The 14,572-nt window shown below is 34.9% G+C and overlaps 1 protein-coding gene across 7 annotated transcripts in view; it reads left to right on the top strand.

Moving 5' to 3' along the window:
* Ppp3cb (protein phosphatase 3 catalytic subunit beta) overlaps positions 1 to 14,572 on the top strand; it is a 46,114-nt gene that overhangs the window by 11,737 nt on the left and 19,805 nt on the right. For all 7 annotated transcript variants that reach the window (XM_075950222.1, XM_075950221.1, XM_075950226.1 and 4 more), the window contains exons 2-9: positions 293 to 493; positions 1,133 to 1,257; positions 4,474 to 4,585; positions 9,052 to 9,197; positions 9,900 to 10,039; positions 10,144 to 10,221; positions 10,326 to 10,420; positions 13,249 to 13,374. In XM_075950222.1, coding sequence (XP_075806337.1) covers positions 293 to 493; positions 1,133 to 1,257; positions 4,474 to 4,585; positions 9,052 to 9,197; positions 9,900 to 10,039; positions 10,144 to 10,221; positions 10,326 to 10,420; positions 13,249 to 13,374 — 1,023 coding nt within the window. The remainder of the gene's footprint in view (positions 1 to 292; positions 494 to 1,132; positions 1,258 to 4,473; positions 4,586 to 9,051; positions 9,198 to 9,899; positions 10,040 to 10,143; positions 10,222 to 10,325; positions 10,421 to 13,248; positions 13,375 to 14,572) is intronic.

The following is a 14,572-nucleotide window of genomic DNA, read 5'->3' as shown; positions in this document are numbered from 1 at the left end:
AAACCTCTTTGAATATTTATGAAATTTATTTTCAGTTTTAGTTATCTAAATCCAATTAGTTTTTTTTTTTTTTTTTTTTTTGGTTTTTTGAGACAGGGTTTCTCTGTGGTTTTGGAGCCTGTCCTGGAACTAGCTCTTGTAGACCAGGCTGGTCTCGAACTCACAGAGATCCTCCTGCCTCTGCCTCCCGAGTGCTGGGATTAAAGGCGTGCGCCACCACCGCCCGGCCAATCCAATTAGTTTCTGTGTTAATATATTGTTACTTATTTTGTGTTCATTTAAAAATATGCAGCTGTCCCTTTTCCCCCAACTCATCGGTTGACATCTGAAGAAGTATTTGATATGGATGGGATACCCAGGGTTGATGTTCTGAAGAACCACCTGGTTAAAGAAGGTCGGGTAGATGAAGAAATTGCACTTAGAATTATCAATGAGGGTGCTGCCATACTGCGGCGGGAGAAAACCATGATAGAAGTAGAAGCTCCAATTACAGGTAAACTTACTTGTGTTTTGGATGTTATTAAACCAGTATTTAGTTGATTGGAGATAAAGCTATTTCCTTTTCAATCACATTATATACTGATTGATATTAAATGGACATTGTCTTGATTTTATGGGTCTGTATTTTAAGTTTTTGTTTTTAAGCATACATGAGGCTAGTCTAATATGCTTTTATGAAGGTTTCATCAGTTGTATTGGCCATACTTCAGTTTGATTCAGTATTTACTTTGCTCTTAATTACTAGTGGCAAATACCTTGATATTAATCAGAATCTTTATGTGATCATTTTAAGGTCATTGAAAAGTACTAAGTTGAAATGGGAGTTTTATTACTAGCAATATAATCTTGTCATCCTGTGAAGTGCTTACTTAGCTTCTAAAAAAGGAGCCTTATAAATTTACATGAAAAATTCATTACTGACATATCTTGTTACTTTTGTTACATCTTGTTTTAGATCTTGAGCACTTGAGCACTTGGTTAAATATCATCTCTATGATGACTCTTTCTTGGGCCACTCTTCAGATTATTTCTTGATAGCAATTATAATATCTCATGTTACAGCAGTTAGAGTTTAAGTAATATTTGTTAATTCAGAGGCTTTTCTTCATATCTAATAATCTTCTTGTTTCAGTGTGTGGTGACATCCATGGCCAATTTTTTGATCTGATGAAACTTTTTGAAGTAGGAGGATCACCTGCTAATACACGATACCTTTTTCTTGGTGATTATGTGGACAGAGGTTATTTTAGTATAGAGGTAATAATTATATACTATCATTTGATTTGCTATTGTTAATATAGATTTTCTGTTAATTCCTAGTACAATAAGTTCCTAAAAATACTTGTATTGGGTTCTTTTTAATACCTCTGTATATTCTGAAATTTGTAGGAAAAGCTATTATTTATTCCTTTTTCAGACCATTCAATTAGTTTTCTTTGTATTGTTTCTTATAATTACTGTTTTTTTCCTCAGTGGAAATGATAAGCAGACCGAGGTCTTTATTGTCTTGTTATCTCATGGCTTATGAGCTAATGATAGTCATTTCTTTACCTCTCTTGCCACTAAGGGCATTAAACCATGAAATTCTTAAAGTGAAGCATTCATTATATAATGCTTTTATTGCTCTGTAGATCTATTTCATCATGATGCTCTTAAGACTCAAGAATATCCAAAACAATTTTTTTAAACTTTTAAGAGGCATTAAAATGACCTATTGTTCGTCACTTAATTCAGTGATTCTTTTTGCTCCTTTTCATTTTGAATGTATAAAGTATGGAAAATATAGATGTAGTTTCTAACATATATATCTCTTTATTTAAATGAATATGGAACCATATTAAAACATTTTTTTCTATCTTGTCTTTACATAATCTGTATACTGTGACAATTTACATATTGGTAAATACAAACCTACAGAATCATTTTCCGTTGAATAAACAAACTTTAGCTTCTTGTTAGACACTTAAAATTACCATTTTCTTTCATGAAATTAGTCCTTTCATTACAAGTGATGTCTTATTGGAACATTGTAATCCTATATTTCTGTGTATTTACCCTATTATTTCTATAGGGCAGATTTGTAGGTAGACTTGCGACTTGCTTAGTGAAAGCTCTGTCAGTATATAATTTATATTACACGTTTAATATATTCCAACCAGGTTTAAGCATTAACAGATACTGGTTAATTTAGTCCTCAGAACATTGTTATGAGGTAAGTACTGTTATTTATCCATTCATTAGATGAGGAACCTAACGTTTGAAGTTAAATTAACTTGGCCAAAGTTATATAGTTAGTAAGTGGCTCAATCAAGCAGTCTGAATCTAAGATTGTGCTATTGTGCTTTTCATCACCTGTCTTAATAGGTACCAAGGCCTTTTTTTTTTTAAGGATTTATATATTATGCCTACAGTGTTCTGCCTGCATATTTGCCTGTGGGCCAGAAGAGGGCACCAGATCTTATTAGATAGTTTTGAGCCACCATGTGGTTGCTGGGACTTGAACTCAGGACCTCTGGAAGAGCAGCCACTGCTGCTCTTAACTTCTGAGCCATCTCTCCAGCCCTACTGAGGCCTTCTTACCTGGCAAATTTCCATTCTATTTAGTGTTGTGTATATCCACTTTTAAGGTGTTTTTAGTATATTGTACTTCTCAATAAGGACTTTATGACTGTGCTCATTCCTTTCCTTAGGAATTTTATTATCCTAGGATTTTCTTCCCATTCATATTTTCATTATCAAACTCTTTAATCTTTGCTGCATTACCTCGAGGCCTTAAGAAAAATTCGAAAATGGTCTTGCCTAACAAAGAACTTAGTATAATTGATAAAATCAGTGAAGTAAAACTTAGTTGTTACTGAGCATGTTGGTGTATATGTACTCATTTAAGACTATTTTTGTAGTTTAGTTAGTTAATAATACTGTTACAGAAAAGAAAAAGAATCAAAACCAAGAATAGTTAGTTTTAGTAGATGTTTCTTTGGTTTTACCTTTCCTTTCCCCCAAGAAAATGAAGGTCTAAAAAGTTATGCACTTCAGTGTACTTGGTTAAAATAATATATATTTTTTTTTTCCCGTTTTCATCCTCCTCTCCACCCCCAAGGGTTCCTCTGTGTAACAGCTTTGGCTGTCCAGAAACTCACTCTGTCTGGATAGATCCTCCAGCATCTGTCTCCCAAGTGCTGGGATTAAAGGCGTGAGCCACCACACTCAGTTCTAACTTTTCTTTTTTTTTTTTCTTTTATTTGGTTTTTCGAGACAGGGTTTCTCTGTAGCTTTGGAGCCTGTGCTGGAACTAGCTCTTGTAGACCAGGCTGGCCTCAAACTCACAGAGATCCCCCTGCCTCTGCCTCCTGAGTGTTGGGATTAATAAAGGCGTGCGCCACCACCACCCAGCTCTAACTTTTCTTTTTGTATGATTGTATAAGCCCTATTTGTTTTTACTTGAAATGGCCCTTTCTTCTTAAAACAATACATAAAATGTTAGTTTTTTATGTTAAATCTAGAGAAATGTGTATATTCAAAATGTGTTTGTTTCAATGTTTTTGTTATAAAAATTGCATTTTCTTTGAATTAAATTAAATCAGTGGTTTTCAGATTTCCTAATGCTGCCGCCCTTTAATACAGTTCCTCATGTTGTGGTGACGCCCAGCCATAAAATTATTTTTGTTGCTATTTCATAACTGTAATTTGCTACTGTTATGAATTGTAGTGTAAATATCTGTGTTTTATGATAGTGTTAGGCTGCTCCTTTGAAAGGGCCGGTCGACTCATAAGGGGTCAAGACCCACAGGTTGAGAACCACTGGATTAGCTAGCTAATAAACACCTGCATTGTGTAAGGAAGTGTTTGCAAACAACAAAGCAAATATAGAACTTGGCCCCTTTGTTAGGCAATGTGGCATAATGCTTAAGATGAAAGGATCAAAACCTGTATTTGTTCAGAGCTGTGTGATTTGTGGACAAGTTACTTAGCTTACTGATTTAGTTTCCTTATATGTAAAATAGAGGTAATATGATAATTGCTTTTTGGCCTTTTGGCTAAGATAAAGTGGAGATCATATATCATATTGTTTGAGAAATAAAAGAAACAATTTTTGTTTGAGAAGAATTGTCAAGCACTCCAGTGCTCAGCACATTGGTAAATACTCTTCTGTTAGCTTTTTTCGTTTTAGTGTTTTTTTTTTTAATTATTAAGGAGGAAGCCATTTTGCTAAGTTACATTAAATAATCTATAAATCTTAAGTAGATTGATTTATTCAACAAGTATTCTTTGGTTTTCTATTTGCTAGATACTTTTCTAGGAGAGTCAGAAGCAGTAATACAAAGTCTGATTTCATAAAGCTTGTTATTATGGATTAAATGGCAATAATAAAGAGTAACAGAATTTATAAGGTTAATATAGTTAAAAGAAGCAAAGATCAACATAGTTAAATAAAATTTAAGAAAAATTCACTGGAAACATTTTCTTTTGCAGTGTGTCTTATATTTATGGGTCTTGAAGATTCTATACCCAAGCACATTATTCCTTCTGAGAGGCAACCATGAATGCAGACACCTTACTGAATATTTTACCTTTAAGCAGGAATGTGAGTACTTTCAGGGAAAATATTTTCAGTGGTTCTTTTGGGATGACATAGATAGTAAGAGATATGAAGACTTTACAGTATAACACATAAGAACAGATTCCATGTACATTTTTGAGAAAAAATGTTAAGTATTTTCAAGTTTTATTTCCTGTTAACATTTTATGGATGTACCTAAGAATAGTTTGGATTTTTTTCATATATTTTTGAACGTCTTAAAAGTGGTGTGATAACTTTATGTATTTATAAAGCTATATGTATTTAACAAAGACTAAGAGAGGTGGTGGTATTGTTTCATGACAGATTTTTATCAAAAGATTTATTTTTATTTTATGTGTTTGAGTGTTTTTTCTGCATGCATGTATGTATGTACCACATGTATGCCTGGACGTCAGAAGATCATGTGGAACCTGAGTTACAGATGGTTATGAGTTGCTATGTAGTTGCTTGGAATCTAACTCTGGTCCTCTGCAAGAACAACCAGTGCTCTAAATCTCTGAGCCATATCTCCAGGCCTCCTTTGCAGACTTCTATGTCTCAATTTTAAGGCATCCTGAAAAACATATATTTATCTTGTCACCATTATAGACCATTTCAAACATAGTTAATGAACTCAGATTACTATTTCTTAAAATTTATTTTTACTGCTTTAAATTTTGTGTATGTCTTTGGGTATGTATGTGTACATATGTGGAGTACTCTTGGAGGCCAGAAGCATCATATCTCTCTGAAGCTGGAGTTAGAGATGCCTGTGAGTTGCTTGGTATGCATGCTGGGAATTGAACTCGGGTCCTTTGGAAGAACAAGTGCACTTAGCCATTGAGCCACTTCTCCATACCTGAATTGAAATTCTTAACCTACAATATTTATCCTTTTTCTTGCTAATAAAGCAATAATAACCTATCCACCCCTAGATGATATAGAGCAGTGTTGACATTTTTTTCATACTTTAAACTTGCATGTGATGATATTTTGTTTGTGCTTTAACAAGTAAAGCTTGCCTGAGAATCAAGAGTGTGGAGTGAGCCACTAGTTAGCCATAGAGGCCAGGCCACACATCTTCAATCTCAGAATTCGGGAGGCAGATGGTTCTCTGTGAGTTAAAGGCAACCCTGGGCTATACTACATTGATCCAGTCGCAAAGTGACACAGCCAGGAGGTGGGGGCTCACACCTTTAATCCCAGTATTTGGGAGTCACCCACACCTTTAATCCACTAGGGAGGTGGAGACAGGAAAGGGATGTGGCTGAGCGAAGAGAGAAATATAAGGAGAGGAGACACAAGTGCAAGGCATTCAGTCTAAGGACTTGAAGAGGCAGGATGATTTTGTAGAGGTAGGAACTAATGGCTTGATGGCTCTGCTTTTCTGATCTTTCAGCTTTCAGCCCTTAATATCTGACTCCAGGTTTCTGTTATTAAGACTAATTATAAATTGCAATATGTTGAGCTTGTTTAATTAATATCTGCAACCATATTAAGTCTTCAAATTAAGTTCTGAAAATAGGAGTTTTATTCCATGATGTTAGAGGGACCCCTTGTACATACACAAATGTATATATTGCATAAGTCTCATAAAAATATATAGTATTTACTTATAACTTGTGTATATTCTCTTAGACTATCTTTAATACCTACTATGGTGTAAATGCTGTGAAAATAACTGAAGTTATTGTATTGTTTAGGAAATACTTAAAAGGGAACAGATAAGTCTATGTGTTGATTGTGAAGGAATTTTTTTTTCTAAATAATTTTTGATCAGAGGTTGGCTTAGTCAACAGATAAAGAACCCACTAATACAGAGAACTGATTGTAATTTTAAAACTGCCTGGGCATGACAGCACATGTGTTTCATCTTAGCCCTTAGAAGGCAGGGGTAGGCGGATCTCTCTGTGTTTGAGGCCAGTCTGGTCTACATAGCAACTTCCAGGGCTGCATATTTGAGACCCTGTCTTTTAAAAAAGTAAAGAGTAGAGACATGTAGACAAAGAAGAAACAACATAGAATACAGCCGTCTAACTTCAAGAATGAGGAGTCAAAAACATAAGATGAAATATAGAAAATACGTGTTGATTTAAGAGTTCAAATTAAAATTTTTATTAAACCACATTGCTAAACAGTTGACTTATCAGTTAAGATTCACTGGGTGCTTAATGTATAGGAATTTTCTATTTTTAGATTTATTTGTAATTATGTATATGTGCATGTGTCTCTCTGGGAGTTGGTGAGTGTCAGTGCCTGTGAAGACCAGAGATTTGGAAAGGCATGGAGCAATTTCAGATAGTTGTGAGCCACCTGATGTGTATGCTAAGACTCAGACTCCAGTGCTTTGGAAGAGCAAGAAGTTCTCTGAGTTGCTGAGCCATATCCTTAGCCCCAGCAGTTTTCTTATGTTTGGTTGTTAACTAAAGATTAAGGTTTAATAATCCTCCCTACCCCCATGCATGTGCATATTTTATATTTTTGGTTGTGAGCCTAGCCTTCTATAGTGGCTGAGCCGTCTCTCCAGACTGCATGTGCATATTTTCCCACATTTTGACCCAGGCAGGGTGTCTCAGCTAGGACACCCTGTGGTTAAGATAGACTTGTGTCAGTCCAGGGTGGGGGTGAGGCTGGCTGGGTGGCAGCAGCGCAAGCCTTTGCCTTTATTCCCAGCACTTGGGAGGCAGAGGCAGAGGCAGGTGGATCTCTGACTTCAAGGCCAGCCTGGTCTATAAGAGCAGTTCCAGGACAGACTCCAAAGCTACAGAGAAACCCTGTCTTGAAGAACCAGAAAGAGAAAAAAAAGATAGACTTAGACTTCTGTCTTGAAGTTAGAAGTAAAAAAATAAGGGGGGGGGGGAGAACTAGGGTCTTTTTTTTTTTTAGATGACTATCAAATATCCATTTAAAAAGTCACTTAAGCCAGGTGATGGTGGCGCACGCCTTTAATCCCAGCACTCGGGAGGCAGAGGCAGGCGGATCTCTGTGAGTTCGAGACCAGCCTGGTCTACAGAGCTAGTTCCAGGACAGGCTCCAAAGCCACAGAGAAACCCTGTCTCGAAAAACAAAACAAAACAAAAAGTCACTTAAAACATTTAGAAATTTAAAAGCGTATTGGACTCAGGAATGTGCATATTTCCTTAAAAATAAATGATAATTTGATTTGATAGGATTTTTTTCTTTCATGTATTTCTGATTAGCTTCCTGCTTTATTGCTTGTTTTAAGCCTTTATTTAGATAAGAGGAACCTGGTACTCCTCCAATTTTTTAAGTGGGTGAACTTTGAATTTCATTGTGATGATGTGATCTTGTTGTAATAATAATTTTAGGGTTGCTTAGTATTAGAATTAAGATAGTGTTAAAACTTTAATCCCAAAGTACAGTTTTATTTATTTGTTTATTTATTTTTTTAAGTGTATTGGTGTTTTGCCATGGGTGTAGAGTCCCCTGGACCTGGAGTTACATTCAGACAGTTGTAAGCTGCCATGTGGGTGCTGGGAATTGAACCCTCTGGAAGAGCAGTCAGTGCATTGAGCCATCTCTCAGCCCCTTTAATTTTTTTTAATTAGTTGTATGGAAGTTCAAAATTGAACTGTTTTTAGAGATTTTATTTATTTATTTATTTATTTGATTTTCGAGACAGGGTTTCTCCGTAGCTTTTGATTCCTGTCCTGGAACTAGCTCTTGTAGACCAGGCTGGCCTCGAACTCACAGAGATCCGCCTGCCTCTGCCTCCCGAGTGCTGGGATTAAGGGGTGTGCCACCACCACCCGGCTATTTACTTATTTTTAAATAATATTTTAGGACCATCAACTACATATCCAAAATAAATTTAGATAGAACACATATTTATCTTTGTGAGACTGATAACTTTGCATATTTCTGTTGAATCTTAGGATGGAAGAGGCTTTAAAAAAATCTTTGTACTGTAAACTTCATTCTTCGTGGTGTTATATTTCTGTGAATCTTAACAATTGTATAGTATTGGTCACCACTGTATTCATGGTACAGAAGTTACTTTGCCGTAAATTCATTTTTGCTGATTTTTGTTGTTGTTGTTGTTGTGCTTTTTTTTACCCAGTCTCAACTTCTGACTCCATGTAGGTATTTTCTGTGTTATAGTTTCCCTACTTTGGTTTTAGTAGTCAGTTTAGGACATTTCCCTTTAATAGTTGAAAGTAGCTATTTCAAACTCACTAAAAAAGAAAAACTATATTATGAAGAGAATAAGAAATAAAAATCCAGTATTGGTTTATATTTTAAGAATAATTGGGCTTGTGAGATGCTTCAGTAGATAAAGGCACTTGAGACCAAACTTGATAATCTGAGTTCCATCACCTAAACCCATGTTATGGAAGGAGAGAACTGAATCTTGCAATTGTTGCAATTGTGTGTGTACACACACACATACACACATACATCTAAATAAATGTAAAAACAAATTTAAAATAACTGAAATTTTTCAAATGCTAATATTTTTCTCTTTCTAGGTAAAATTAAGTATTCCGAAAGAGTCTATGAAGCTTGTATGGAAGCTTTTGACAGCTTGCCCCTTGCTGCACTTCTAAACCAACAATTTCTTTGTGTTCATGGTGGACTTTCACCGGAAATACATACACTGGATGATATTAGGAGAGTGAGTATAACCAACCTCTGAAGTTGGTTTCTTTTCACAGTATTCTTTTTTTTATTATTATTATTAGAATTATTTATTATATACAGTGTTCTGTCTGTCTGTGTGTCTGCCTGCAGGCCAGAAGAGGGCCCCAAATCTTATTACAGGTGGTTGTGAGACACCATGTGGTTGCTGGAAATTGAACTTAGGACCTCTTGGAAGAGCCATCTCTTCAGCCCCTGTTCACAGTATTTTTGATTTAAAGAGGTTTTTGTTTTTTAAGACAGGGAAATCTCTGTAGATCAGGATGACTTTGAATTCAGAGATCTGCCTGCCTCTGCCTCCCTGAAGCCACCACCCAGATAGAGAGCTTTTAAAGTCTTCAAATTTAGCATTAGATTTATTTTCACTGGTAAAATTAGGTATTGATAAAAATTAATGTTGCCGAGCAGTGGTGGCACATGCCTTTAATTCCACCACTGGGGAGGCAGTTGCAGGCAGATATCTGAGTTTGAGGCCAGCCTGGTCTATAGAGTGAGTTCCATCCAGGACAGCCTGTCTTGGGGGGAAAAAATTAATGTACTGATTAATAGACTGATTTCAAAGAAATACCTCTTGATCGTTTAGAACAGTGTAGTGCAGACTGTATTCAAGTTGCTATCCCTTATATACATTCTGTCTTCACTTGGTGAGTTATTTCTTCTTTGTGTCTTTTATTCACAGTTAGATAGATTTAAAGAGCCACCTGCATTTGGACCAATGTGTGACTTGTTATGGTCTGATCCTTCTGAAGACTTTGGAAATGAAAAATCACAAGAACATTTTAGTCATAATACTGTTCGAGGATGTTCTTATTTTTATAAGTAAGGAAAAATGTCCAAAACTAATCACGTTTTAATTATGTAACATAATTTGTACTTCATACAAAAAGGATGGTTTTACTTAATTTACTCTTTTCCCCCTACAGCTATCCAGCAGTGTGTGAATTTTTGCAAAACAATAATTTGTTATCGATTATTAGAGCTCATGAAGCTCAAGATGCAGGGTAAGAATTCTGTTTCCCTGACCCAAATTTACACTTGAATGCATATCATACTTAGTGATCATGATTGATGCTTTACGATGCATATTAAGCTATTTGTTTTGCAGCTATAGAATGTACAGAAAAAGTCAAACTACAGGGTTCCCTTCATTAATAACAATTTTTTCGGCACCTAATTACTTAGATGTCTACAATAATAAAGGTAAGATGTTGTTGATAAAAAGAAAAATCTGTATAGACAACTTAGCCTTTTAATTTACTTTAAAAAATATTAGGGGGCACTGTTTGAAACTGTCCAAATCTCATGAAAACTAAGATATAAGGGAGGGGAGAGAAAAAGAAGTAAAATTGAAAATGTGCAACCAAGTTGTGTGCAACCTGCTCTGCAACCTGTTGCTCATAAAGCCATTTGTGAATGTGCTCAGATTTAAGCACAACCACAGACGCTTTTCTTAAACCCCCTCGCTTAAATCTTCTCTTATAACTGAATGAATGTTTTCTTGTCTGTATAGAGTTTTTGCTATCACCGTTTTATTTATTTGTAGTGTCTGCTTGTTTATTATGTTGTTTGTTTTATATTCATAAGTACATGTTTTCTTTTCTTGTTTTCGAGTTATCTTTTGTCCCAGTAGTCTTTTATTACTGCCTCAAGATTTTATTTGAGCCTTAAAAAAATCCCCTATGGTCTACTTTTAGAAGGCTCCCTCTCTTCCTTTCATTTGCCTTTAGATTTTTTTTATACCCTTCTTTACCTCCTTTTCCAGTAGCGTCCATTTTCCTTCCTTTGCTCCTAATTTTATCTGACTATAAAGATTAGATTTCATTTTATTCTTAACATAACTTACTGATTGAGAAGCTTCAGGGTCATAATCTAGTTAAATATGTTCCTGGGACATGGAAGATGAGATGGGGCTTTACATAGTTCATGTCTTCAGAGGAGAGAACTTAGAGGCCAGTTTCTATTCTGTCTTGACATGTCTAGAATTCAGTTGACTATTTCGTAGCTTTAGAGTCAGACTAGAGTAGATGTGCCAGGATAAATCAACAGAAGGTTGATGATGTTAAAAGGTGCATTTAGAAAGGTAATGAGGCCATTGCTAAATCCGGGTCATGGTTTGAAAGAGAAGAGTTTTTGGTGGCACTAGTTGACATTTAAAAGATTAAACTTTATCTGGAATAAAACAGCATACTAGATCATTTTTATATAGAATATGCTATAGGAATATAGAGATACCTAATGAAATATGGCTTCATTTTTTTAATAAGTAGCATTCCTAAGTTAATCAAGAACAGAATTGATTGTTTGCATCTGTCGGCTAGTACCCTCACTATTGAGCTCTGTTTTCTCGTAATGGAAAAGGAGCGCCTAGTCAGTGTTGAGTTGACTGCTGCCTTGGTGTCTGTTCTCATTCAGTTGAGCTTAGGAGGTTAAGGAAATCGGTTTTTATAATTTTCAAAACTGAAACTCAAACCAGTGAGTCTGCTCTGTCAGAATCAAATGTCTCAGTATTTCTGATTTGTGCATAATTGATGCTTATGATTTGAGTGTTTATATTAGAGTGGGCATCTTTGTGATCTTTCATTCCCACCCACAAGGCAATTTTCTAGATTTCTTATTTTTCTCTTTTTCTCCTTTAAATAAAAAAGTCTGAGCTGTTGGTATCAGCCCATAATTTCTGAGGCTACTCTTAAAATATTTTTATTCAACATATGAGTTGGTTAAGGGGTAAGACATACATACCTATTGAATTAATGGTAACCCAAAGCAAGGTTGCTTTTGGTTCTATGTTAACCAGAATTTTAAATGTTGAATTTAACATCTCTATTATTAAAATAAAAGAGAGAGGACAGTAACCCATCCACTCATAAGATGAACAGTCCTCTGTGGCTGTGTTCCCATCATGATGTACATTCTGTCTGAAATCCTAAGCACCAAGCAACTTAATCATGAACTGAAATCTCAAAATTACCAGCCAGAGTAAACCTTCATTTCTGAGTTGAAAAAAAGATCACACATTTCTAAAATACTTCATGGCTAGAGTTGGCTCATAAATAAAATATTTTGTACTTTTTTAATGGTTTCATGTGGAATACATTCTCTGATCTTAAACCTTTGAGATAGAGAGAGTATTCACTTTGGTCCATTTTATAAATGAACAGACTAGTTAAATGATCATCTGTTGCATAGCTAATACATTCTGCACTCTAGCCTTCTTAATTCCATGTTCCACAAAGTAAAATAACCAGTACCTGAGATTTAAGTTGATTATGGCTTATAATTGTATTGGGATATTAGGAAGATATCTAAAATTGAGGTCAATATGTATCCCTGGATTATTAGTTACATTGTTTTGCTCTTCTGGTTATTTTAATAGATATTTTTTCCCTAAATGAAGTAAAATGTTTGTTCGATGTAGTTTCACCTGATTTCATGTACTAAGTGAAATAAACACATTTATACATTCATAATTTCTAAATTGGTGGGGTTTTTTAATTGCCTTGTTGAATTTAGCTGTTCCTATTAGCTTGCTTGCAATTAAAAGAATCTTTTTTAATTCTTGAACTTTGTGAGATTAAAAAAAAACTAGAAAATTGCCCATTGCCATTCTGTGTTTCCCCTAAAAATTGATTTTCACAATTTTGGGTTTATTAAAGTGCATGTTCATCATTGGATTATAAAGTAAAACAAGCATTCTGGAAAGAATTTAAAAATTTCATTAATAATGGGTAAACATTTTATATTTTTATGTATTTTAAGTTGGGCATGGTGTTACATACCTTTAATATTAGCACCCAGGAGGCAGAGGCAAGCTGAACTCTGTGAGTTCAAGGCCAGCCAGGGCTATACAGTGAGATCCTGTCTACAGAAGAAAAATAATGTGTATTATTGCCAAAAATTGATTTCTGTCTTCTACTACCAAACCCGGATTCTACTTGTCCCTTTATCTTAAACGGATACTATACTTTATGTGTTTGATGCTTTTCAGCCTAAAGACAGTTTGCTATATTGATATTCAACTTATCTTGCAGCTGCTGTACTAAAGTATGAAAATAATGTGATGAATATTCGACAGTTTAATTGTTCTCCACATCCTTACTGGTTGCCCAATTTTATGGATGTCTTCACATGGTCTTTACCATTTGTTGGAGAAAAAGGTATATTTTTGGTTTGCTTTGCTTTGTTTTGTTTTACAAAATAATTATTTCACTACTTTTACATTTACTCTGGTTTACTATCATAGACACATACTTGCTAGAGGAAACTGAAGCCTGACTCCACTGTGCCTACAGTTCGACTGGTGTCTGTGGCCATGGATATGACAGCCTCAAAGATATTTTGGTTCAATGTTTACAGCCCCCATGTGAGGATGGGGACTGGGAGAGGATTTATAAATAGCCTGATGTTGTTTTCAGCTGTTGGATTTTCTTTCATTTTGTCTTAAGCCTAAATCTTTTATGGAGGGTTAGCTTTCGTTCGGAATGGACACTTCCTTCATATTCTAATACCATTTGTGGAGATTTCACAGCAGTTTATTGGAGAACTTAATAGTCTTCATTTTGTCGATGTATAGTGCATCTGTATTCTAAGAGAAGTAGAGAAACCCAGGTTCTGTCTAACTATGAAATCTATAAATTCTTCTATATCAAAAATAAGTATCTATTTTTACTAATGATGCTTTCTCATGGATGTTGAGAAATAGCTATTAGAACTTTTACCTTTGAGAAATAACCGTTAGGCTTTTAAAGAGAAAATAAATGCTCTTTAAGAATTTTTCCCCCTAGTTTTGTAGAATTTGGATTTTGTTGCCTTCTTTTTCATGTTAGTGTTCTTTTTTCTTTCTTTGTTTCTTTTTTCCTTTTTTTTTTTAACAAGGCAGCACATTAGATTTCATATGTGGTAAATTGACAATCTGAGAATAGAGATAGAATTATAAAACATTTTGTTCTATACCCCCTCTGTTTCACACCTCTTCCATGTTACAGAATGTTCCCTTTTTTGTGATAGTCACTACTTTCAAGGCAATTTTTGATTCTAAAATTCAGAATTAATAATGACACTGTGCATGTTAGAATTTTTGCAGATTGCTTTTCCTCTTCTGCATGTACTCAGTAGGTCTGATGTTACGTTTATAGGGAGATAGAGTTACCCAATTTAACATTTGAGAAGAGGACGAGTTAAGGGCTTAGATGGAAAGGATGCATTACACTTACAGCCTTCTATCTTTGGGGTATGAGAAATAGTTCACTCATAGCATCATCAAGCTAAAAGGAATTTAAGAATTCATCTCTCTCATTTTGTTGTTTCTAGGCTAGATTGCAGCTCAGTTACTTTAATATAAAATTATGAGGATGG

Source organism: Microtus pennsylvanicus, chromosome 15 (assembly GCF_037038515.1).
Source record: "Microtus pennsylvanicus isolate mMicPen1 chromosome 15, mMicPen1.hap1, whole genome shotgun sequence".
Lineage (NCBI taxonomy): Eukaryota > Metazoa > Chordata > Mammalia > Rodentia > Cricetidae > Microtus > Microtus pennsylvanicus.
Note: the sequence above shows the minus strand (reverse complement) of the source record. Positions and strands in the feature narration are given on the sequence as shown.